This window comes from Oculina patagonica, chromosome 9 (assembly GCF_052425735.1).
Source record: "Oculina patagonica isolate OP01 chromosome 9, crgOcupat, whole genome shotgun sequence".
Classification (NCBI taxonomy): Eukaryota; Metazoa; Cnidaria; class Anthozoa; order Scleractinia; family Oculinidae; genus Oculina; species Oculina patagonica.
Window position 1 is genome coordinate 23,492,641 of NC_135766.1, and position 26,777 is coordinate 23,519,417.

At 40.6% G+C, this 26,777-nt stretch overlaps 1 protein-coding gene across 3 annotated transcripts; it reads left to right on the forward strand.

Annotated features, from left to right (window-relative positions):
• Positions 1–26,608, forward strand: LOC144666874 (uncharacterized). 3 transcript variants are annotated; one of them, XM_078528293.1, is made up of 21 exons: positions 1–37; positions 2,476–2,610; positions 3,375–3,614; positions 4,224–4,362; positions 4,945–5,016; positions 6,239–6,310; positions 6,999–7,070; positions 7,821–7,892; positions 8,422–8,493; positions 9,377–9,448; positions 10,251–10,322; positions 11,072–11,146; positions 12,184–12,267; positions 14,611–14,688; positions 15,651–15,728; positions 18,031–18,245; positions 18,964–19,089; positions 19,315–20,904; positions 22,145–22,886; positions 24,351–25,595; positions 25,664–26,608. In XM_078528293.1, exons 2-20 carry the CDS (start codon positions 2,517–2,519, stop codon positions 24,685–24,687), a joined length of 4,302 nt encoding a protein of 1,433 aa, XP_078384419.1. In that variant the 5' UTR covers positions 1–37; positions 2,476–2,516; the 3' UTR covers positions 24,688–25,595; positions 25,664–26,608. The 3 variants fall into 3 exon arrangements, with proteins under 3 accessions (XP_078384419.1, XP_078384420.1, XP_078384421.1); XM_078528294.1 differs by lacking the exon at positions 4,945–5,016; XM_078528295.1 differs by lacking the exons at positions 1–37; positions 2,476–2,610; positions 3,375–3,614; positions 4,224–4,362; positions 4,945–5,016 and adding an exon at positions 5,138–5,154.
• Positions 26,609–26,777: the final 169 nt, after the last annotated feature.

Genomic DNA, 26,777 nt, shown 5'->3' on the forward strand with positions numbered 1-26,777 from the left:
CGCGAAGCTTCGAAAGGGGTGCGACGACCAAGCAAAGGTAAGAAAGCTTGTTTTCCTTTTTTAAAGTACTTTTTTACGATAATATCGACAGCTCTTGGTTGTCATTAGAGTAAATGTAAAAACAGTGAAATTGAGAGAGTTTGGTAATAATTTCAAACCAACAAAAATGTTTCTGTGAGGACACAACCTGTTTGGCGCGGTGAGCAAAAATAAAAATACGTAGCTCACACTCCGTAAACTTAAGTAAAATTCCTGCTGGCTTTCAAATTTTTTTATCTGTGACTGATCTTGAATTTTATGATTCAGTTATTCTTCATTTGGCCTAAAAAGTTTCTAATAGCAAAAGAAGGAACGAAAACGAAAAGATGTCGGGAGAGGAAATTTTCTGAAAAGTTTTTCTCTCTCGAATTTTGAATGTCTACCAGATGTTAACGGCTGTTCTTGAAATTCTGACATCAAAACAATTATCGTTGCGAGAGACTTGACAATTGCTACTTTCTTACAAAAGAACCGATGGAAATGCTGAAAAATAATTGAAAATGGCTATTTTGAAGCCACACTTTTTGGCATAGTGATAATTGAATATCCATTTCAGTATGATTTATGGTTTCAGTTCTGCGGGAGTCGGTAAATTGTTTTATAATTGAAAAAGAGAAAGGAAAAAGTTTATTGCTAAAACTAAGAAAAACGGTGAATCGATCACTTGTATGCCTAAAATTAACAACCGAAACTAGAAAAGAACGTCCGGAAGCCATTTCGGGCTCGAAAGCTGTCTTTTTATAACTTCAATTTCTATCGTATGGCGGCGTAGTTTCAAGCCTAAAACCAGCCCTATCGATGTAAGGTGAACATTCTGCAAACGGTAAAGCTTTTCGGGCCCGAAAAGGCTTCGGGAGGTTTGATAAACGCACGCCTGAAGGGGTTTCTTCTATTTGTTTTGCTGTTAACGGCAAAGTCAGCGCCCAAAAATTTAACCATCTTGAGATTAATTTCAAATAATGGAAACAAAATTATAACTTACCCTCAGCAAAACGCGCGCTCTGATGGGCTAAAAATGCTGTCTGCTGTTCACGCAATGGTTTTCAACTCACATAATGTGACAATAGCTGACTCATTTACCACAGAACAGTTTGTCTAGTATGCCAAGATAAAATGACACTTATGTTTACATGGTCTAATGTAGACACGAGAGAAAATTTCGGCGAATTCTAAATTACGGTTGAAAGTACAGTTTTTACAGTTTCAATTCCGGTATTCAATGGAAATAAGCGGTCTTATGGAGCTGAAGAGAGTATTGTGAGTATTGTGTGAGAGTTTGTGCGTGTGACAAGGCCCTAGCTACAGCAGAATATAAGTTATTGCAATTGAAGAACTACCTGTCTGGAGAAGTGTTGAAAGCAATTCAGAGTCTAGGCCATTCAGCCGAGGCCTATGGGGCAGCTCAGAGCAGATCGGAGAGAAAATTTGACAAACAGCGCAGTTAATACCAACGGAGCTGGGCCAATCCGAACGTTCCCGTAAATAGAAAGAATCTGGATCGATTGATTGACCTGTTGGATGTGATTGCCATAAATCTAAAAGAAGAGGGACGGAGTGAGAAACCAGGCAGCTAGAAATTACAACAGATTGGTGTTTGAGAAAAAGAAGCCGGAATGCGTTGAGAAACTTCGAGAGTGTCTTTTTCACCGAAAAAGCCGAACTCCATCAGGCCAAAGCTGTTGCGTCAAAGAAGCTATGTGGGTTACCAGCAGACAGCGGAAACATTCTTAGGAGAGGGAATCACTCCAACAAACAGAGTTTGCTAACACAAACTGGGCACTTTTCTAAAATGGACGTGCAAAACAGTTAGCATAAAGTTGACTGTGCCATATAAGCTTCTCTTTAAATCCGAAGGTTAATAAAAGTGATGTTTGTATGTATTGGAACAATAACATGTATAGATGTTGCGCTCGATAAAGCCGATTTGGTCTCCACGGAACAACCAAGTGTTGTACAGGGATTGGCTTACAAGAGCTGGGTGTGCCATAAATCACCAACAAGGGAAGATGGGGAGGGCCTTAATTTCTGATATAGGAGAAAAAACAAACAACCAGTTCAGTACTAGCACGGAGGGGAGCGAAATTTTGCTCGAAAATCATCCTTGTTTGTTATGTGGCCGTGATTTTTCCAATAAATGACTTTACCGTGACCTAGCCCCTTTAACAGCGTAAGAGGCTGTGCAGATTCGCTGATCAGCTAAACTAAACATGGTCACTGGAGTGGGTTTCGAAGCCACGCCTTTATTGGGAAGAAACAGATTGTAGGTAGCTGGGAATCGAACTAGTAAATTGGAGGTCCCTTAAACGCTAGTACTGAGGAATGTAAATAGCAATTGTGTGGCTCGAATCCCAGACAGAGCACAGGATTGCAGGAGTACTATTTCACAGGCAATAAAATAAATACAGTAACATTCTTTTTGACTTTCTCTTACCACAGAACGGATGGTTCCAAAGTAGAGAACCAGTATTTTTGCGATCATGCCGAAAGTACACTTATACGACATGAAAATGTTGTTGTTTGTTCTATTCATGTTAATGTGGAGTGACAAAGACGGATGCCTTGCGTTAAATGGTGAGAGAAGCCTCTTTAATTCTTATTTATAACGACTTTGTGGCATACAAACTGATCTTATAAGCTTTAAAGGAAATCTCTAAAGGAAATTATGTTTTAGAACAAGAAACGTTAAGAATGAGTGTGGCCAAACCTGCAGAAGAATAAAAAAGGATAAGCGAATTAAGGAAGGATAAAAGAATATTGTTGAGAACTAGACGAGTTCATCAAATCCTGTATAATTATGCCGTCAACGGTCACGTGCAAAAGTAGCTAAAAGTTCATGAAAGCTTGCAATTTCGATACAGAAGTTAAAATTAGTGAACACTATTGAGAAACGATGAATGTACATCACAGTAATGATAAACCTGTTTCTTTGGATCTAAGGAAATTACGTTAAAGATATTTAAAGTTATGGGTCCATTAACTGATATTTTCCAGTCGTTGCTAAGAAAACTTCAGAGTTATTTCATGGGCTTTAACTGCTTTCTCTTTGGTAATTTTTTGAAATTATGTTTGGTAATTTTTTGAAACACGAAGAAACAACAGCCTAAAATGTTTCAAATTTCGGAGCCATTTTAACTGTTCAAATTTGCCGGGCTCGCGCGAGAATGGCTTTCTCGCAAGGTTGACGTCACTGACTGGAAGAGAAATTCGGTCAATGGGCCCTTAAGATTGTGGTAGTAAAAATCATTCCAATATTAACTGGCTGGGATGATACCAGCAAACGATTGTTTATGTTACCAAAATTGATCGTTTAGTTTTCTTAACTTTTATTTCACTAGTTGCACCCAAGGTTATGTTACCAGCTTCTCCTGTGCGAACGTTAAAAGGCTACAAACTGTCGTGTTCAGTCACTGGAACCGCTCCAATACAAACCAAGGTGATGTGGAATTCCACCATGATGGCTAAAACTAACACATCAAATGGTGCAACGATTCAGCTAAACAAAGAAGGAAAGTACGCTTGTGAGGCAACCAACCCGCATGGATCGGACAAGAAAGAAGTTTCAGTCAAATTCACTGGTGAGAGTTTGTTTTATTTGCGACAGAGATTAAAGGAACTGTGTCACGGATTTTAGCCTAATTTGGGCATGGGAAATATGGCCATCAAATTCGGTGAAATATAAAAATAACCGCTTCAAACAGTGAAGGAACATTTTTATAATTAATAACACAGCAAATACAAAAGAAAGTACAGATGGCCATAAGGGACAAAGATTGAAACGGATGGCGATATGGGTTTTTTAAATACTGTTAGGTTGAACAGTTTCAAAGTTAATCTCCCTTGTTTGTAACTTTAAATTATAACGCTCGCGAGACACATTTAGATGTAATGAGCTATGGTTTTGTCATTTAGATCCATAGAGGTAATTTGTTTGCAAACTTAATAATTATAAACTTAACTCAGCCGTGACACAGTCCCTTTAAAGCTGATTTCCAGTCCGTACTGCGCAGACTCGAGGTTTGTTTTCGTTTTTGTTTTGAATTCGTTGAAACGTTACACTTCGTTGACAGCATACATGAAGTTTTTTAGTCCGCCATTGCAGTTCATTATTATGTCTGTTAAGAGCGATGAGCAAAAGGGATTACAATTCCCTGAATAGCATATTTATTTTCCCTTTTCTATTACAGATTGTGGACCACTGTGTTCCCAAGGGTACGGTGAATGGTATTCTGATTATTATTCCCAGTGGGGCAATACGCTGTCGTGCAGCAATGTGATGTCACCCGCCGACATAAGGAATTGTGCTCCGTCAATTGTTGACGTTCTGTGAGTTTTTTTCTTTCCAAACAAAATCGTTTTAGTTTGTGACATTTCATAGCGAAAAGTTCCTTCGGATTATTTTGTTAAAAAGGTTTTCTTGGTTATTAAATTATGACATTATTTTTCTCATTACCTGATTCAACTGATATAGAGTAGCCAAACATACCTTGATTTGGAAGGGGTTGGAGGTGGGGCTTTTTGTGTTGGATTTTTTTGTAAACTGTAAACCTGACATTTCAAAATCTGTCATTCGTTGCTATAATTTTTTGTTACAAATGCCCCATAATGCAGGAAATCTCAGAGAACCTAGTTTATTAACTTTTCTGAGGGGAGAGGGGGCATGTCCCCGCACCCTCATTGGGTTGCTGCAACTAGTACGAAACCATGATTGTGAATTTCGTGGATCCAGTCATGGTCTATAGCTAGTGGTGAGAATTGCACAAGTCATCATCGAACACGTTTATCGTCGTGCATTGATGTACCAATGAATTCTTAGAACTGAGCAACATTGTAAGAAGAATTATTGTTCTTATCGTAGAAGTGGGGTAGGATGTTGAAGATGATAAAAAATCTTTTTTTTCCTTACAGGTATTTGTCTAAAAGCAACTTGAACAATCTTCCTGTCAACATGTTCTCTGGGTTCACTAATCTGGAGCATCTGTACGTCTTGCAAACATTTATGTCCATGCCGTTTGTATGTGCCAAATTTCCTCTATCTATTCACCTGTCTTTCTGTCTGTCAGACAGCAATTGAGTCAGTTTGTCACCCTGTCTGGCCGTCCTCCTGCCTGTGTGCAGGTATCTCTACATTTCTGGCCTGTTTAACTTCCTGAATGTCTGTCTATTTGTTTGTCAATCTGCCTTTTTCTCTACAACTTCCTAACTGTCTGTCTGTCTGTGCCAGCCTTTCTGTTTGTCAACCTTCCTATCTCTCTGTCTGTCCACCCCTCTGTGTGCCTATCTTTTTGTCTGTCTTGCTTCCTAGATGACTGTCTGTCTACCTGCAAGCCTTCCTGGCTTTCTATCCATCTGTCTAACTGTCTACCTGCCTTTGTGCAGGCATACCAGCCTTCCTATTTGTCTACCTTCCTAATCGTGTGTCTGTTTCTCTGTTTCTATGTTTGTCCACTTGCCTGTGTGCTCATTCTTTAGTCTGTCTAGCTTCCTAACTGTCTGTCTGCCTGTCTGTCTGTCTGTCTGTTTTTTAAACTTAAGGAATTACCGGTATTAGAATCAATCAATCAATCAATCAATCGATCTGTCTGTCTTTCTCCCTGTGTGCTTACCTTTTTGTCTGTCTAACTTCCCAACTATCAGTCTGGCTTATGCCTGCTCTTGTGCCTACCTTTTGTCTGTCTAGCTTCCTTAATCTCTGTGTCTGTTTGTCTGTCTGTCGATCTGTCTACTTGCCTGTGTGCTCATTCTTTAGTCTGTCTAGCTTCCTAACTGTCTGTCTGCCTGTCTGCCTGTCTGTCTGTCTGTCTGTCTGTTTTTTAAACTTAAGGAATTACCGGTATTAGAATCAATCAATCAATCAATCAATCAATCAATCAATCAATCAATCAATCAATCAATCGATCTGTCTGTCTTTCTCCCTGTGTGCTTACCTTTTTGTCTGTCTAACTTCCCAACTATCAGTCTGGCTTATACCTGCTCTTGTGCCTACCTTTTGTCTGTCTAGCTTCCTTAATCTCTGTGTCTGTTTGTCTGTCTGTCGATCTGTCTACTTGCCTGTGTGCCTATCTTTTAAGTTTGTTTGTTTGCCTGTCTACTGCCTGTGCGCCTGTTTGTCTTAGTGATTTTTTTCTGCTTACACATTTCTCTTGTTAGTTTAAATTTTTACAAATTTATTCAACGCCCGTTTACATTAATATTTTTGCAGGTTTTTGAAGTCAAGCAACATCCGAGATTTGCACGAGGATTTATTTACCGGCCTGACAAACTTGCTGCAATTGTGAGTTACACTTATTTGCAAAACAACTGCTTGTTAATGTATTTCAATAACTACGATACATCAAAGCTTATACAATTTAAATGGATGTTAAGTTCAGTAGCAAACACTTAAGTGCACATGTTACTTACGGTCAAACATTTTCCGGTAAGAGTCCTTAAATGGATTTCGCTCATTCTCTTACCATGGGTAGGCCTTAATATGAAATAAATCACAGTGTACTTTGTTTGGCTAAATATCGATTTGTTTTCGAGAAAATCGATAATTCTAAAATTAACCAAATTGACGCTTTCGAAGCTCAAAATTTATGCCGAGTTTTTTTGGGTGGGGTGGTATAAATCCCATTTCCCAGCCCAAATTTTGCGCAAATCCCTTCTGCTGATGAACCATTTTATACAATACCTGGGAACGTGCTCTCTTTATTACTTGCAAAAAATTTCGGACGTTTTATTTCGAACGTTTAATTTTTTGGACACTCACTCACATGTTTTCCCGCGCTTTTTTCCGGCTACCTTGTATATTTGCTTCGAGTTTTGAATGGTTCACTGGATTGTCTTTGTCCTTTGTGATTGACCGGAGTGATTACTTTGGTTTTGGTTTTACAATACTCAGTTGAAAACTGCTCTATATAAAGATTTGTTTTAAATCTTAAAATTAAACCCGACCTGAAAAAAGTTTTATTTATCATTAGGGATTTATCTATGAACGCTATCTCGTCGATACCAGTGAGGTTGTTTTCAAATCTGCCACAGTTAAACAGCTTGTGAGTACATAGAAGTTAAACATGTTTTCTGGGAGGAAATAGTTTGCTTTGCGCGATAAAAGGGATGCCTTATTGAAATTATTGCTAGTTTAGACAAACAGCCGCCTTTGCAAATTACAAATCCTGTTGTGGTCTATTTAGTACATAAATAGTGTGCAAACTCCGAGCTACAACACACACAATGGCAAGAACTCAACTTTCCCGATCGTACACAGCATTTTGTCACGTGACAACTTTACTAGTCCCAGGACTCCACACCTGTACATGTGCAGCAAAACGAAACAGGGTCTGTTCTTTTCTTACTAAATGCTAAAACAATGGCAGACATTTTAACTTCCTGCTTAAAATAGCAATTCATTCAAAAATATTTTTTTGTCACATAATAGTTGCTTCATTTGAGTCTCGATTGTATTCCTATATACTACAGTCTGCCTGCGTAAAGTAAGTCAATTTACCAGTCTATTAATACAGTCCCTGAACTTCCTCTTCCATGCGCCCTTAATGCGCCCTTAAGAGAGAGTTCAGGTACTGGACTACCAGTTTGTTCGATAAATTATAGTTTGGCATGGCTGTTGCCTATGTCTATTTTTCAAGTACTAAACAGGGAAACGTTTTTTCCCATCCCAGCTGTTTTCTCAACATTTTCTTGAAACGGTTATGCGTTTTTCTTGAGCTGTGTTTACGTACGTAAAGCAAACATTTCTTCGATTTAGCATTATATTTACATCAATCTTTTTTTTCCATTTGCAGAAATCTGAGCTCAAACATCATTGAAACCATCCATCCTGATGTGTTTTCCGCTCTTACAAATCTAACTTACCTGTGAGTTTGATGCCCCAGGTCTTATGTGATATGTATCCTGTTTTGTACAAAAAAAAGGACATGGCTATTTTTACAAAATTTGATTGGTGTTTCGTTTCTTTGCGACCGTTGGTAAAAGAATAACCAGTCAAAGAATCAGCAGAGAGCTTGGTACAATCATTTATAAGTTTATGATTGCTACGGCTACCTTATTTTTAGCTGTTTAACAACTCTACCACATTTTTTCTAGATCTATTGTCGGCAATCTTATAGAGAGGGTCCTGAAGGGAGGTGTGTGTGTGTGTGTGTGTGGGGGGGGGGGGGGGGGGGGGGGGGGGGGGGGGGGGGGGGGGGGGGGGGGGGGGGGGGGGGGGGGGGGGGGGGGGGGGGGGGGAGGGAAATCCCATTTCCCAGCGTTCATCAACGCAACATCAAGTTGATCAGTTTTCTTTATTCTCCTCAAGTGTCTGCTTTACAATGTAGTGTCATTGTAAGGGGAAACTAGAAATTGATCAGTTCATGTTACTTAAGCTGTCACATTTTCCTTCAGGTCGCTGTCTCACAACAGAATGAAGAAGCCTCACGCCAACTTGTTCTTGAATCTTAAAAATCTGCAATACCTGTAGGTCACATTTGCAGTTAAAGTAAGTTACTGTCGCTGTTTAAGGCGCACTATTTAGGGGATATTGCTGCATTTTTTGTCAAAAAAGTGTAAAAATTGACAAAGTTGATCTTCCATGTACGAATTACCTTCCACCTAACACGCCGATATGAAATGACAATACGTGAATTGGGACTGAAGCAAAATTAATTATTTTTGCGATTCTTCCAAGACACAACAGCAGGATTTGAAAGAGTATGCCCCCAAAACTTGGTCATTCGTAAAGCGTGATAACACTGTGCGTGCATTAGAAGTAGTTTTTATCAAAACTAATTTACTAGGTTTGCGTCGATGTAAATAATAGCTAAATATTATTGACAAACAGCAAAGAGATAAAGATAAATCAAAAGTAATAGACCGAATGCATAAATGGCTGCCAATTTAAAATTCTTTTGTATGCATTTAAATTAGCCTGACTAACCTCGTTTTTGAGTTGATAATTCAAAAGAATTTTTGCTTTAGAGCGAGGTTAGTCAGGCTAATTTAAATGCATACAAAAGAATTTTAAATTGGCAGCCATTTATGCATTCGGTCTATAAGAATGGTAAAATTGCGGCAGAATAAGAAGAATTACAAACGACAAACCGTGGGCTGAGATTTTAAAAAACGCCATTCGTTACGTAATCTCCCGCACAAGAAAGCATGCAAACGAGGCCTGGAATCACGCAAACGAGACTCTTGATAATTTTGTTTGCTTTCAGTCAAGCGCAAGGCTGTTAAAGTTATATTTTCGTCAGTATTTAAAACTGGAGAAACATCTCAGGCCTATAAATATTTTAATTAATGATCTCTTAATTCGAGGAGCTTTTGAATTTCAACGTAAATTTATCGTCATTTTTTGCAGAGACCTTTCGTACAACCACATTGACAACTTGACAGACACTTTGTTTTGTTGTGTGAAAAGTCTGCAGTATTTGTAAGTATCAGGAAAAATAATATTGCTCGTGGTTATGCTTGTTTTGTCTTTTCTTGACCATTGCTTCTGGGAGAATCAGTTCCCTTGGAGTTTGCCCTCCTCCTCACCTCAGAGGCGCGAAAGGGAAGGTGGAGAATGTTCGGCTTCAGAGGACTAGCATTGTAGCAAAGAGCTAGACTGTCCACAGCCTCTCGATTTTTCAACGCAACGGGGAGAGGGGGGCGGGAAGCGAGCCAAAGAAAAATAGAGAGGCTGTAGACATCTTTGAATAAAAGTAGAACTATTAGACTCCTCCCCTTGTCATCGCCTTGTAATTTACAACTCCGCCTCTTGACCTTTCAATTTAATCGGACCCCCTCTCCCCGCGCGCTCGCGCTTCGCGCTCGCTTTTTTGCGTTGAAAAATCGAGAGGCTGTGGACAGTCTACAAAGAGCAGTCCTATTTTAGGAGGCAGCGTGGCCGAGTGGCTGGTGGCGGGACTTGAAACTCTGAGGTCGTAGGTCTTGGTATCCCCTGGTTTAACTCCCCGGCTACGTTTGTGAATAGCCAACTGGTCAGCCTTCTTCCAGTTGGGATTTTTAACCACGTTTTGTTGATTTACAGTGTAGAATTTGTTTCAGAGTATGTTCACATTGGCTCTCAACCCCCCCCCCCCCCCCTTAGAGAGGGGGTCAAAAAAGTATATTATCATTTTGCTAACATCCGAGGAGTTATAATGCAAAATTTACTCTGTTTTGTTTTCATTTGCTATTTAGAGTTTAAAGTAATGTTAAAAATTGAGATTTTTATTTCAAATTTGTAGATTTTTGCAGCACAACCGGATCCCAGCGATAACAAATAACACATTTGGTCACGCCGTCAATCTCAAATACCTGTAAGTTTATATTAAAGATTTATTCCCTGTTACAAATTTAAAACTGGTTAAAAATGAATCAAAGTTATCAAATAAGGACTCAAGACGGTAATAAAATAGGGCTTGAAAACAACTAGAAAGCCTGCTCCTTCCCCAGGCGCTATGAAAGAGCAGGAAAACGGGCAGCGCGTGGTTCGATGGGCCCCAAGACTACTTGCGTACCATGCACGACCAACAAACAAGGCCTGGGGTCGAGGTAGCTAAGATTTAAACTGCCTAACAGAAATTGCTCCTGATAAGTCTACGGTCTATGATGTCACAAAAAGCCGCTTTGTTCGCTGCGTACGTAGCTGGGATTTTACTATTCAATGAGTGTTAATTCAATTTTAACTTTTTTCCAGTTCATATCTATAATCACTTTAAAAAGAGATCTAATGGATTCCATTGTATAAAGAGGCCGACGTAATAATGGAAACTCGATAACATGTGCTTCTCTAGATCTGGTTGAGGCTAATCCCTTACTTAGATCGTCTCAATTTTCGAAAAAGAGGGATTTCAACTAATAAGACAACTCCCTTTTAATGAAAACAATTCAAAAATTTGGTGGTACCAGCTGCAAGACAGTATTCCCCAGCTCAGCTAGTTGGTTAATGTTTTCCTTCTCGTCATTGGTTACGTACCTTGACTTATGTACCATTATATTGTAAGGAAACATAAATTATTGATCATAAGGTTAGAGAGTAATCACATTTTGAGTGGTTTAACTCCAGGTTATTAAGCAACAACTACATTGGAATTATTCCGGAAGAGGCCTTTAAAAATAATCGCCAGAAACTTGAGATCCTGTGAGTAGCGAAAGTTTCTAGCACTTTCCTAAGAATTAGATTTTGATGGGTCATTATTAAATAATTGCGAGTTTATGTCTTGTCCTCTTTGCCTTTTTGATATCTTCTCGTCTTTTACACTTCTCGACAGTGAGTAATGTTTGTTGTACTTCTTTATTTTGCGTCGTTTTCAAGTCTTTTATTTAAAATTGCGTTATAAAGTTTAAATTTTGTCTCACTTTCGTCCGCCATTTTGTTTGTTCAATATGTATTTTTCACGAGGCCGCCGTAACTGTCAATTACTTTCAATTACACCGTTTTGTACTGCCAATTACACTTTTTGCAGTGCTAATTACACCTTTTGCACTGGTTTGGGATAAATTGACGTGTTCTTAGCCAATCAGAATGGATAAATTGGTAGGCGCGATGGCCCAATGGTTAGTGCACCGGACTCCAGATCGAGCGGCCCAGGTTCAAGCCCTGGCCGGGGTCACCGTGTTGTGTTCTTGGGCAAGACACTTTACTCTCATGGCGCCTCTCTCCACCCAGGTGTATAAATGGGTACCGGCGACATAATGCTGGAGGGGGGTACCCTGCGATGGACTAGCATTCCATTCAGGGGGGAGTAGAAATATTCCTAGCCGCTTAATGCTACGGAAACCGGGATAAGCTCCGGCAGTATAGGCCGCATGGCTCGAGGCTTCCCTTTATATTATTAAAGCCAGTATTTGGTCTTGTCGTCTATTGCGTTTTTTTCCTCGAATCTGTCGTACCTACAATTTACGGAAGAAAAAACCAACTGGATGTTGACAATTCAGTTAACTTTGAAATACAGGCTGCTAAACTGCCAGATAGTCACTACCTTCCTTTCAAAAGGAGTACTGGTGCACTAAAACCTTTTGGATGAAAATGAATTTTACTTGCATCTTTATTTACACTATAATATTATCACACTGTAATTTGATTGGATTCTCACTTGGAATCGTTTTGAAACTAACTCAGAAGGAAGCTCGAAATAAGATATTGTTCATTAGTTTGGGCCACTTTTTCTATTTCAGAGTGTTAAACGATAATGAAGTTCAGGCAATCGAGAAGAACGCCATTAGTTTGGGTGATGACTTGCCGCCTGAGGGATTAATAATGTAAGCAAAACTACTAGAGCGGTATTCAATTGACCGTCGAGAGTTATGCGCGTTTGCATTGGTTTTGCATTATTAGAGCGGTTTTCAATCGAGTGTCGTAAAACCAAAACCAAATAAAATAATCACCGTGACCCGTCACAAAAGACGTAAACAGTCCAGTGAACCAATTAAAACTCGAATTAAACCATGTAGTCGGTGCGAAGCGCGGGAAAACGTGCGCGAACAAGTCACGGTTGGTTTTGGTTTTATTTCTGATTGGTTGAGAAAGTGGCGCGGGTTTTTTTTTAACCAGTCACAAAGCGTAGAAAGGCAAAACCAAAGCAAACGCAAAATACTTTCGACGCTCAAGTGAAAACCGCTCTTTGGTTTAAAAACTCGCGCCACTCATGCCTGTAAAAGCTTCGAGTTTTGATTGGTTCACTGGATTGTCTTTCCCTCTTCCTCCTTTGTGTCCAGCCAGAGTGGTTACTTGGTTTTGGTTTTGACACTCAATCGAAAATCCTTTTATTAATGTTAAGCAGAACCACGCGCTAAAGGCCGTGTGGAAATGATGGCTTTATTTTATTGGCAAACTTGCCAATGATGACAGTTACGTGAGCAGGGATGGCGCAGTGGTGCATGAAAGCACTCTTCTACCACCAAAGATAAAAGGTTTTGGGGAAGTCGGGGTGCATTGGGTGTTGGGTAGGCATGAATAGATTGTGCTAGTAAATTCAGAAAAAGTTGCTTCACAATATACCCAAAAGTTGCTCTAAAGTTGCTCAAATATCAAAAAGTTGCCACCAAAATTTAGAAAAGTTGCTTGCTCTCTAGAGTGAATTTTGCGTTTTCTAGAAATTGAAGCACTTGCAGGTTTACTAAGAGTTGCCCCAGCGTCTATTGCAACCACACTGGAGTCAATGTCTGAATTATTTCCATTTTCCTCGTCTGAAATTTTTTTCTGATTGCGATGCCCGATAAGTGACTGAGGCTCTATGTTGAAGGAAATAACCGCTGGATTTAAGTGCCCGTTAGATAGCCGCTGTCCAGATTCCGTGGGCGTAAAGCAAGTGTTATGTTATTCTCATATTTTTGTATATCATCAGTTTTAATAAAATAAGTTTTGATAAAACCAGTTTTAAAAAAATCTTTCGAAATGAAACGACCTTTTAATTTTATGGTTTGGATCGGTTTTATATCAATTTGTTGCTCAAAAGTTGCCAAGGAGGCAAAAGTTGCCCTAGGTTGCTGGTACTACAAAAAGTTGCTCAAAAGTTGCCGAGCACAATCTATTTATGCCTAGTGTTGGGTGTGGGGCAGAAGCATGTGGTTTGAGAGTCGCATTAGTCCGAAATAGGGAAAGAGTTTGGCTTTTTTTTTTTGTTCTGAATTAGGGTATGCTTTGTGTACTATTGTATAATATTTGGTAATGTATTTATTAATTTTTGGCTTTTTCCATCGATATCTGGTTTTGTCGGTTCTTATCTGCCTCGAAATTTCATCATGCCTTATATTAATATTGTCTGTAATCGTTGGCTGTAATACAGTATTTAGTTTACTCTTAAAAACATTGCAACGGGAAGGGACTGGATGGCGCAAAATTGAAGCAAAAAGAAAGTAAAAGGCGAGAAAATAATGACGGAAGCGAGTAGGGAGTGGGATCGAATTGCCGGATTTTATAATTTTAAAAAAGCATAGCCGTGTACAGGGTCGGTATGAAGCCTGGTCACTAAGTCAATAAGTCAACTTGATGACTCGTGCTTTATTTTAAATTTCTTCAATCGTGAAGGGAAGGCACTAACTGACTGCTAGAAAACGCAGTTAATGAAACTCTAAGAAACGTTTAAAGCCTCTCAAACTCTAAAATAAGACACACTCTCTCTTTGTCAAAATCCCTACCCTGGGAGAACTTACGATGTCAAATTCCCGTGGGTTGGCAAAATTTGGTTTACTTCAAATTCCCGTCGGTGGCAAACCATTGATAGGTGCATTAGGTAAGACAAACAAGGCAAACTTGCAGAACAGTTGGATTAGCAGCGCAAAAAGCGAAGCGCGAGACGGAGCTGGGGACTTTTTTTCGTCGCTCTCGTCTCCCAGTTGTTTAAAGCCTGGTTCTCATATGATCGTCCCGATCGTCGCTGTCGCTTCTGTCGCTTCAAAACGTTTGCTTGATCCAATCACCTCAGACTTTGCAAACGACAGAAGCGACAGAGACGATCGGGGCGATCATATGAGAACCAGCCTTAAACTATCTGCCACGCTAATCTACTTGTTCTGCAGACAAAGGTTAGCATGTTATTAGCCAAAGAAATGATATATTAAGACATATATGATATATACAGCTTATGTTTTCTCTTCTTACAGATACATGATACGGACGAATCTTCCAGAAATTAATCTTTATTCCTTCCATGGCTTCCGTCAGTCAGACTCTCATGAAATGTAACTTATCTCATTGATATATTTCCTAGTTATCACATTGTTTTTCTTTGTTTACAAGACACTTAAGCGACTCGAACACCAAAATTAGTCATTTTAACGTTTCCGATCAATTTCTGAAAATTTCTTAAATGTTCTGAAAGTTTATCGACATTGACATTTTTTTGGCCGACGATTTGCGAGCATGCATGTTCCGAATTTTTCCGAAGATGCTACGGATCGGAGAACCGGTGACCTAGGATATGGTCGAAACATTTTCGTATCTTTGCGGAAATTTTCGTTGATTGGTCATTGCTTGAAAATGTTCCGAAAATAATCGGAAACTCTCAAATAACCGTTGGTTAACTTTTTGAAATTTTCTTTTGATTGAGGGGGATGAATAGGTTTGCAGATCGACGGATTTGACCACACGGATTGTGGATTTGGCGATATCATTACAAATACAATACAATTTTTTTTAACACTCCCTAACGGGGCTTTAAAGTGCTAATTATCTATTAATAAACAAATTACAATACAATTATATAAACAATTAAAGATAAATTTACAAAATGATCACTATAAAAATTACAATCATTGAGCGGAGTCACGGATTTCGAAAATACAGCGGATCAGGAATCAGCTGAGAATTTGTGCGCGGATTCCCGACTCTTAAATTTATGTCAGGAGGCTCGGACTGTGGATACTAAACAAAGTTCGGACCACTTTGGTCGGTCTAGATCTTTGCCGATATGTTGACGTAATTGTCGCAAAAACAACATCTACTATCCGTTGCAGTGAGACTATACAATATATACACAAAGTTATCAAGTAATGCAAATTTGGATTTGAACTAAAATAGTGGCGGATTGACGGATTTGGCCAAAAAATAGCACGGATCGGAGGATTTGTCAGCCCCTTCCCCCGTCTTGATTCGTGATGATGGGCTGATTACAAACTGTAATTTTTTTTCTTGTCTTTTTCAGGATCATGAATGATGAGTTGATTGGGTACCTGCGATACTACACTAAGGCCACCAACCGGGATCTCTGTAAAATATACCTGTCAGTAAACAAATTCTCCCTACATGTCTATACACGTTTATATTAGAACCAGCTGGGAGAATTCAATCGTACATCATTTCCCATCCCATTTGGTTATCAGCTGATGTTTTCTCATTACTTTGACATTACTTGCCAACATTAATTTCTAAATTCCAATTCGATCTGAAAACAGTGGACGAATAGCCACTTCGTGGAAGTGCTACTGTAAATTCCAATTTCAACTTGCATGCCAACCTCGTTCCCATAATAAATAAATAAATAAATAAATAAATAAATAAATAAATAAATTAATAAATAAATAAATAAATAAATAAAAAAACCCTCGTTCCCAGGGTTTTTCCTGCTCTTTCCAAAATACCAACATTCTCGTCCCCATAGCCCTTTCGTTTCTCTTAGCCGGCTTGGCACGAGAAAACGGGGGGCTCTGGGGACATAGGATTTTTGAATTAATTCGAATTTTTTTGATTGGCTGTTTGGAACAAAGAATTCCTAAACGTAAGTCAAAAACATAACGACTCTCATACATTCTTTTGAAACGTCATGGCTGCATACATGAAGACCGGAAGTCCTAGAATCTAGGACTGGAAATTCTCTGTCCCCAGAACCCTTCGTTTTCTCGTGCCAAGGCTCAGCCGGCTAAGAAAAACGAAAGGGCTATGGGCACGAGAATAAAATACCAAGGGAAAAGCACTGGGAACGAAGTCGCTTGCATGCTTGGGTTTGTATTAGGCTTTTATAGATTGTGCTCCTAAAAGTGGCATATTATGCTACTAGCAGTGCTCAAAATTTTGCCAAATTATGCAAAAATTATGCCAGAATTCCCAAATTATGCTTCTGATTTCCGAAATTATGCTCACAAAATGACGTAGATTCTATACATAGAGGTGCGCAATAACGACACCAAATTATGATGTTTTTTAAATAAACTGTTGTTGTAAATTTATTTGTGTTTATGGCAGTTTATCACGGCCGTCAACTGTCCAAATTAGCTGCTCGCATCTCTAAACCGTTTGTAAAATGCCTCCAACGACTTAACAATCACAATTGTATAGCTAAAACACGCATTGCAAGAACAAACTACCTAAATTTCATTTATTTCTGTAGAAAGTACACCATATTTACTACATTTTATGAATTTATGCTCCAAAAAGTGCTAAAAATTGCTAATTATGCCGTGGCAGTGCTCGTTTCACAAATTATGCTTTTTAGCTCCAATTATGCCAAAAATTATGCTAGCACAATCTACCAAAGCCTAGTTTGTATCAAGCTAGCTATATCAAGCTAGCATAAAATAAGCTATCAAGCTAGCTGATTCCGTTTTGTCGTCTGTTCACAAGCGTATCGTTTTTTTCTGTTTTCTCTTTACCCACCCCACCCCTAGCGTTCGCGCTCTGTCACTTTCCCTTGATTTATATTTTGCTTGCATGCTCTCGACGAACTAAGAGAAAATAGAGGACCTGTCGAGAGACCAACCTTTTTGAGTCGGGTTGGGATATATGCAGTAGAACGCTATATTACTGAGCATTTCGATTGAAATGAATGCAGTCAGCAGTAAAACTCCCCTTGATGATTGCCTGGTTATTGCCAGTATTTCAGCTTTTTGGCCAGAAAAATAGAACTTAGTCGTCATTTCTTTTTTTATAAGGGATGCACAGCAAACACAGAGAAACAGAGAAAAAATATCGTGTAAAACGAGACACTAATATATGAAATATTTATGGAAAAAAAAAAAACAAGAAAAATCTCGCGCAACTTGAAGTTGAATAAAATATTCTTGCTCAGAAAAACTGCCCAACTTCCTCTGAAATACAAGGATCCAATACTAAGAATCTCTTTAACATAACCATATTTGACTGGTCCGTTGGAAGTCAAAATAACGAGGTTCTAAATTTTATTAAGTATTTTGTCAGTGGTAAAGACTTTCCCGCGCAGTCAGTTTTTGGGGCTCCACTCCAGATTTGTTTCAGAGGAGAGCTGCGTGACATCGCAGATCACGCAGTGCAACATAACGTCACGCAGGGTTTTTTGTTGGCGCCCAAATCGACTGCGCAGGAGACAACATTGTAACCTGGGTACCAGAGGTTTTTTCTTGCGCGTGGCGGAATCCCGGCGGAATACACTTCGGTCTAGACTCGATTTCCAGTCGCTTTTCGGGAAACAAAGACCGGACTCGAGAAGACGGCGGAAATTGAGCTTATCTTCGGACATGACCGACACAGGAAACCGCGGAACGAGGTTGGATGGAAAGACCTCTGGCACCCAGGGTAACGACATTGGAACTGATGAGATATTTTCTTTTAAGGAATCCTAACGCCTCTACTACTAAAGAGATCAGTATCACTGGAAAGATTTACGAAAAAGCAAGATTGACGATGGTGATCGCATTCCTAGAGCTAGGATTCCAGCAGGCCGCACATCGATATGATCACGAAAATTTCACGCATCATTACAGCCTGTCGCCATGTCCAGAGGGAACGTATTCGCTTGGAACTCAAGGGTGCCAACTATGTCCCCCAGGTAATTCAACCCCCCCCCCCCCCCAGTAACTCTTAAAAAACGGATGAAAGTTAAAATCAAGCGCGCGCGTCATCTAGTCCAGTGCTTGAGTCTCGTATGTAAACGCATATCAGCCTTTTTAAGGGGGGGGGGGGGGGAGAGGGGGCAGGAATGGCCCAGTGGATATAAGAAGCGCTTGCCTCTCACCAATGTATTCCGGGTTCGAATCCAGGCTTCGATGTCATATGTGGCGTTGTTGGTTCTCGTTCTTGCTCCGAGAGTTTTTCTCCGGTCTTCCTCCTTCAACAAAAAATCAACACTTCTTAATTCCAATTCGAGCTGGGAACAATGGACGAAGAACCACTCTGTGGATGCTACCGTTAATTATAATTTCTTCATTTTTTAGTTTTAGTGTTAAGTTTTATTGTGCTTTGCGCTGGTTACATGTTTAAGTTCAGTAATTTTCAAGTTTTGGATTCAAAGTGGAGAAACTTAAAAAGGTTTGAGACATTTGGCAGTGACATTTTTAGCGGGAACTACGCGCACTCAGCGCGCTTCTGTAAACCGTTGTACCCACCGCTCGGAGGAGCTCAGGTCCCGCGTATTTTCGGTCAAGGATAGTGCTGATCAACAGGATCACGGCTTTAGAAACAAGATTGCTGGGATTCTTGTCAAGACTCCTTTAGTGTCTAAGATACGTCAAGTCAAACTGAATTGTTTTTGCGGTAATCTTTTGCAGGAGGTTATCTCTCTGACAGCGCGGCCTTTGTAGCCACGGAATGCCAGGAGTGTCCAGTGGGCGCTTATGTCAAATTAGACATCTTCCCAGGAACACGGCACAAACACTGCAGGGCTTGTCCTCGAGGTGAGTAATTAGTAAGGAGCACACTAATCAATGTCACAAAACATTTACACACCCTGAAAGAAGGAGCTCGTGCGTGCCACGCGTTATTCCAACCCACGCGATCTCCTTGTGTCTCCTTGTAAATAATGATAATGATGATGATGATAATGATGATGATGATGATGACCACGATGATGACAATGATTACTAATAAGGATGCTTACAAGCTCTTCTTCCCTCTTTTAGGAACGAACACCAACCAGCAAGCCGGACTTATTGCCTGTACTTGCTTGGAAGGATTTTATCGCACCCACATCTTTGGGAAGTGCGAGGAATGCAAACGTGGCGGAGAGCACGAGGGGCTGGACTGCGAAAAAACTGACTTTTTAGATCTTAAACCCGGCTACTGGTGGGAATGGCAGAATGACACACATAAAGAACGGTACAAGAATTTCACCCATAATCTTATAGAACCTGTGGCGTCCTTTGACAATACCTTCAGGGACTTCACATTCCCAATGCCCAAGCCCACAAAGTGCCCAAGGGAAGAATCGTGCCAAGGTGGTGTCGCCTCTCTAGTAAATCCATGTAAACCCGGCTACGAGGGTCCCGTCTGCGGAATTTGCCAGTTTGGGTACTACAAGCAGCTACAGTCCTGCAGCGAATGCCCGACCAAGAAATGGATGGCGATACAGCTGGGCATCCTGTTAGGATGCATCTTGATAATCGTGGCCATTATGGCTTGGTACGGCAAAAAGCAGAAGACCAAGAAAGCCCAAGGACGAGCCCTGATCGATGTCGTTTTTGCCAGACTTAAAATCATCATTGGCTTTTATCAGGTCACTTATGGTTTACTGGAAGCATTCGCGTTCGTCAGATGGCCCGATGTCCTGGAAGATATTGCTCAGTATTCAGAAATACTGCAGCTGAACATTCTTCAGATAGCGCCTCTCCACTGTATGTTTTCCAGCCTTCATGTGGACGCCTTCGGAAGCTTGTTTGCTAGCATGGGGTTAAATGCTGCTGCAATCGCCTTCTTTGGCTTCATTTACTTTGTACGATACTTGATTGTCTCAGCAAGTCACAGCCTGGACGAGGAGGAAAAGGCCAAACGTCTCTCACACACCAAAGAGCTTGTCCTCAGGAATTTGTTGTTCTTTCTCTTTGTGACATACCTGAGCACATGTTCCAAGACAGCCAATGTCCTGCCACTCGCTTGCCGAGAACTTTGCCGTGACAAAGAAGAAACGTTGTGTGACGACTACCTGAAAGCTGACTACGGCATACGGTGTCACGGGAAACGCTATCACCTGCTGCTCATTGGAGCGTACATAAACATCCTTTACATCATTGCCCTTCCAGCGATTTCAATACTTGTCCTTTGGAGAGAGCGACTATACATATTGGCCACAAAAGACGGCACACCCAACCCGCAACCCAGCAGAAACAAAGAATTGGTCTTCGGTTTGACTTTCCTCTTTGAGAACTATACCTCGAAATCGTGGTACTGGGAACTGGTTGAAATGGCCCGTAAGATCAGTCTGACATCTGGCCTTATCCTCATTGGACAAGAGAGCCGAGCTTACGTGGGTGTCACGTGCGTCCTCGCTGGTCTGTACGGAATGCTCTTCGCCTTCAGGGTCCCCATTAAAGATCATTTCGAGAACAAGATGATGGTGACGTCGCTTGCAGTCACGTTTATCAACCTCGGAATTGGAGCCGTGAGTCGAATTCCCGCGGAGAACAGAGAGCCATCCAAGGATCCCTTGATGGACACGGTCATGTTCAAGATAACAGTGCTTGGAGCAAACACTCTGGTGATTGGTCAACTTATTGGTAAGATGTTAATTTTTTTACTGAATCTCAATTTCAAAATATGACAAAGAAGTTACGCTCAAGTTCCGACGATATAAACGACACTTGTCACTATCGATCGGATGTAGTTGCCTTTTCCCATCGCTTCATTCAGGGTGTCAACATTATTTTTTTTGGTGGGGGAGGGGTACTTACGGATGGTTGCTACTACCGGGGGTCATTTCTTTCAAGTACCTTAAGCATGTATTGTATATTGGTAAGAGAAAATAAGAGATTAATTAAGGAATAGTTGAAATTCGAAATTCTCTTGAAATCGGCCTTTCCAATAGAACTAACATTCCCTTAAGGGCGGGCCGAGGAAGACACAGGAGGAAGAGCCCGAGAGGAGGGCGGACGGACGGAACGATGGGGATGGTGGGAGCGGCCGCCGGGAACGCGGAGTGGGGAGGGAGCGGGGGCCTAGTCGTGACACAATCTCTTTAAAATAACCGATGTCTTGTCCTTGCAATCTGTTATTTTTCAAAAACTTGAGTCGTTACTTTCTGGAGTAACATTAAGATAATCGGGCTCTCCAGAAACTTCTGAATTGTTTGACTAACTGGTGAGTGACGACTGATCGATGGTTTCCAGTAGCAACCATCAGCCAATCACAGCTCGCGTTAGTTGTCGAAACGATGACAGAAATCCTTGGGCCGAAACCTTGTTCCCAGTCTATCCAAAGTTTCGGGAGTTATGAATCCATCTAACTGGTTATCTCTCATTTCTTTTAATGTTATTTCTGAGAATTTAGCAGTTCATCAAGAAAATATTTCGTAGTTGAATTTCTTTGTTTTCCTCGCTCATCTGCTTGACAATAGCGATCCGTGGATTGAGTACGAGTCCGCGGGGGAGGGGGTACTTCGTTCAGCGGACTGTAAGGGAATCGAACGCTCCATCCCGAAAGAGGTGCTTCTTTCAGACGGATGAGGGGCTAGGGAGTGAGTGGGGAGTAGGGGGGTATGTAAAGGGTAGGGATTTCGCGTGTTAGATTGTTGAAAAATGTAGAGAAAATCGTCTTTTTTTATTTATTTATTTATTTATTTATTTATTTATTTATTTATTTAAAAAGGACTAAAAACTATTGTGATCAGACCGACCAAACGGTTGATTCAACTAAGGGGTCATTCAAGTAAACCGTTTAGAAAATAGCATTCTTTTTGTGTTTCTCCGGAACTGTATATTTGTCTTACTAGAAACCCGTTTATTTTTTATTTCTTTTCAGTTGAGTACATATCATACATACTCCGCTTCCTCAGGGACTGGATAAAACACCCTCATTGGTCGTTTGCCTGCCTTCAGAACCTGCTTCTACCAGTCAACGATTTGCAAGAAGACACCGGGTTTGTTGACGAAGAGCAAGAGATGGACGAAGAACAAGGTGAAAAAATGGAAATGTTCTCGCTCTCCATTGACGAGCTTGGCGATGACCCTGCAGCAAACGACAACAAGGCTTTCGCTATGCGACGTGCATCGGACGAAGACGACGACGCCTTCGCCATTCGTCGTGCACCGAAAGAGGAAGAAGCACTCGCTATGCACCCTGCTGCAAAACAGAATGAAGCGTTCGTTGTTGGCCCTGGGGAGATAGACCGCGGCGTAGGAATGTTTCATGTTGGTAGTGCTGTGGCCAAAGCGAAAAGAGGGTTCACCAGTGGTCACTCTGCAGGGAAGGTTAACGAGGCTTTCGGCGATTCCCCTACTAAGAAGGATCATCTGGCTATTGATGTCATCCCTGAAGACAATGAAGGAGAAGAAAGAGATGTTAACACTTTGGAAGAACGAGATGGCTTGGATCAAGATGCCGAGTTGGACGGTCAATTCCAAGAAGAAGAAGTAGAAGAAGAAGAGCCCGAGGAGCCGCCGGTCGAAATGTGTGATCAGGAAGTACAGACGGATTTAACAACTCTTGAGATGGGTGAAGATGAGCTGTATGAGCTGTTTGGCGAGCCACAGGATGAATCTATGTGAGTATACAAGATGAAACTGGCCACGAGCCTCTTTAAAGGGACTATGTCACGGAGATTTCGCAGACTTTTGGTCTAAACTGTTTTGAAATTAGTGAAAGGCAACTTAACCCATAAAAACAATACCTTTAAACATCTAAAGAAAGATATAACCTTAATTTGTGGATAGAAATCAAGCTACGGCTATAAATATCGATTTTTTTTGAAGACGCGCGGAATCACTTTGAAAACGTCTGCCTAACGTTTTCAAATTGCAATCCGTTTCCATCCGCGCCCTTAGCAGCCAAAAATGCTAGTTAACCGTTACAGTGCTCTAATATAGCAATTTCTAATAAAAATGGATCACTGTCATTTCAAGGTTTCATGCGACAAAAATATATATTTTGGCTGTTCAAAAATCTGATTAATCCGTGACATGGTCCTTTATAATTAAATCCGTTGAGCGATCATTCCCGGCACGCACGCGCGAGCGTTCTTAAAACAGGTAACAATGCAAACAGACTAGTGCTGGTATCGAAATCCTCACTTTACTTGTAGTCTTCTTGTGAATGATATTGTGTCTAGAACAATGAACAGAAACGCGACAAAATTTCATCAACTTGCCGCGTTGACTAGTACAGTCAACTCTCTCTTAACGGACACCTCTATAAGACGGACAGCTCCATAAGACGGACACCTGGTTATGGTCCCTGCCGTTTTTCAGTCATTTTACTGTAAAAAAACTCTCTGTAAGACGGACACCTCTCTAAGACGGACGACGGACACTTTGAAACCGCCAACGGACGGGCACTAAAAGTTATGTTTTCGTGAATAATACTTCAAAACTTGTTATCGACATATAGCATAGCAGGTCAGCGCCTTTAGAATACCAAATTTACCAAAAACAATCGCGTAAACGCATTATTTCTCTGCTTAAACTTGTAGATTTAGTTTTCTACTTACAGTATCACCGTTTGTTATTAACAAACAAGTCAAATCTCTGATATTATGATATTATTTTTGTTCCACTTTATAGGTTTTGCTAACGTAAGCGACTAAAACAGACGTGTATTCGTTGTGCATAGCCGTTTAGCTTTATCGTCTCAAAATTTCTGGTGTCACGTTACCTCGACTCTCTATAAAGCGGACACCTCTATAAGACGGACAGTTGGGGTCGGTCCCGACAGTGTCCGTCTTAGAGGGAGTTGACTGTATACTTCGCGCAAGACCGTCAATTTGTATTCGATTGTATTTATGCGCGAGTTCCGTTGAACGAAAAACGGCGCCCGAAAAGGACTGAAACACCGCGCGACGGCGTACGATCTATCGGACGTCGTATCGCACGAACGCACGCCACACGAGAGAAACGAGGCGAAAACGCAGTTGTAGTTCTTAGTATATTCTGTTGTGTAGCCAGCTTGTTTTGCAGAGTTTTTAACTTCGTTGCCAAGGAATAACTGACTTTTTGTTTCCTTCAAATGTTAGCTGGAATCCGCAAACGGACCAGGATTCAGGCGAGGGTGACTCAATAAGCCAAGACACAGAAACTACACCGGAACAGGAAATGGACCAAGGTGACTCCACAAGCCAAGACACAGAAACTACACCAGAACCTGAAACGGACCAAGGTGACTCCTTCAGCCTTGAAGACAAGGACACTACCTTGGAACCAGAAATGGACCATGGCAACTCCATCAGCCCAGGAAAAGAACCCACACCGGAACCGGAAATGGGCAAAAGTGACTCCAGCAGCCCAGACAAAGAGCCTACACCGAAACCGGAAATGAACCAAGATAACACGAATTTAACAAGCGCTTTGTAGGGTGCCCCTGGCCACCTCTCTGTAGTGCGCATAAACTGACGGTGAAACGGGACATTCAAGAAGGTCCTTTGTTACTCAAATAATTTGTTTAGATCCGTTTAGTTTTTAGTTTGACTACAAATGAATAAGCGGTTTGGTAGCATTGGACTAGGCTAGTATTTGCCTATTTGGTAGTTTGATTTTTGTAGGATTTGGTAATATGCACTTGCTAGAATCGATTTCCAAAGTCGGGATTCATAGAAACTGGGAATCAAGAAAGTGTCTTTTTTTTTACTCTTTGAGAATTGTTTGAGCCCGTGGTTTTCAAAAGAGAAGTTGCTTAGCACGCGCAACTTGATGGCGCCATATCGGGCGTCATAAACTTCAGGTTACTCGTGAATGTTTGGGCGTCTTTTTCATTGGCCAGTAATCGGAAATCCGATTTTTTTATACAAAGATTTACCGAAAAAGACACTTCATTGTTTTCCCCACCCCTTGTGAATAAGGATAATATAGTTTAAGTTGTTTATTGTAAGTTTAATTCATCTGAGGCAGCCCCGCCAAGCAAAGGCAAGAACGTGCATCAAATAGTACTTGGAGTCACAAATAGTCCCTCAAAATTTTGCAGTGCTCGCAAAAATAGGCTTGCGAAATGCTCGAAAAATTTTAGTGGGAGCTTGTTTGGTCGTACTCGCATATTTTTACCAATGCTCTCATGCTCGGTTTTTAGTGGAGGTAGTTTTTTGAAAAGTGCTTGTGTCTCCCATGACTAACTTTTGTCAATGCTCGTGCTCGCAAAGAAAAACGCTGTGCTCGCATGCTCGCCTATACCATTCGATACCCCTAGAACTAAATACTTCACTGTCTAATAGATTTACACTATCACCTCTTTATCCATTCTTATTTGTCCGCCAGAACTTTAACTAACAGTTCAGTATAAAAGTTAGATGTAGTTAATTTAGGAATGATCAACATCAATATTCTCTCGGCTTAACAGTATCCATATAATCGCTGGAAATGTCATGAGACTGATTAAGGAAGTGAACACCAAAGACAAATTGTAAATTGACACTATTTTAAACAAATTCTCCCAACTATTGCTGTAGGAAATGTATGTTGACCATAAGTTAGAAGAATTTGAGCGTTAATCGAGCCTAGACAGGGGCGGACTAGGGAGAGGGTGCCGGGGTGTGTACCCCCCCTCCCCGCTGAGATGACCTGCGGCTTTCTAATACAACTGGTATTCTACCAAACAAAACGTCACCAGTCAGTTACGCCATTACTTAATGGTGCAACCCCTCCTAAGAAAAATCCTGGATCTACCCTTGCTAGAGATTTAAGTATCATACATTCATTTTGCATGCTCAGTTTTTTCGCAATTAGGGAACACCCTTTTATTTTTAGTCTCTGTTTTCTACTCATTTAAGTTTTGGTCGTCCTTAGCTAAAAAGGAGGTAAAAGGCAAAATCTGCATACGGGCCTAGTGGGCCCATCGAGACAGAGCTAAAATGGAAACCAGGTCTAGTTTCCCCCAAGATAAACTCAAATTCGAAAGTGTTAGCAAGATAAAAAAAAGATGGCAAAGAAGATGAAGATGGCGGGGTTTCTATATTTATTCTCTTTACATTTCTTATTTATAATATATTCGCGTTAAACAATATTTATCGAGTTTCGAATCACTTATATTTATCCGTCCGTTGAATTCTGGTAAAGAATGAAAAGAAATTTGTAGACGAAATTTGATAGAATTTGGGTAAAATTTTGTAGAATATAAAACCAGGTGGATGGGTTTGATCGATTTTAATTCATATTAATCATTTTACAGAACTGTTATTTAACATTTTACAATATTTCTGCCTGCTATTGAAGTATGTAGACATTTCTAGAGTAAATTTTGGTAAAACGAAAAAGCAGGGCTTAAATAAACATTGTGTCTTAAAAATACATTGTCGCGTTTTGAGACTGTTCAGAGCGTGAAGCAGTGGCGGATGTAGGGAATGGGCCTGCCCTCCTTAATTATTTTTGGTAAAAGACATTTTTTAATGACTTGCCCCGCTAAATTTTTTTGGGTGTTAACACAAAAAAGGCCTCCTTAGTTTAAGGTCTGGACC

Excerpts from the sequence above, each read along its gene's own strand:
- LOC144666874 (XM_078528293.1), top strand. The coding sequence starts at position 2,517 with ATGCCGAAAGTACACTTATACGACATGAAAATGTTGTTGTTTGTTCTA. Across the intron at positions 11,147-12,183 it reads CGCCAGAAACTTGAGATCCT|AGTGTTAAACGATAATGAAG; the intron begins GTGAGTAGCGAA and ends TTTCTATTTCAG. Across the intron at positions 15,729-18,030 it reads GATCTCTGTAAAATATACCT|GAATCCTAACGCCTCTACTA; the intron begins GTCAGTAAACAA and ends TTTTCTTTTAAG.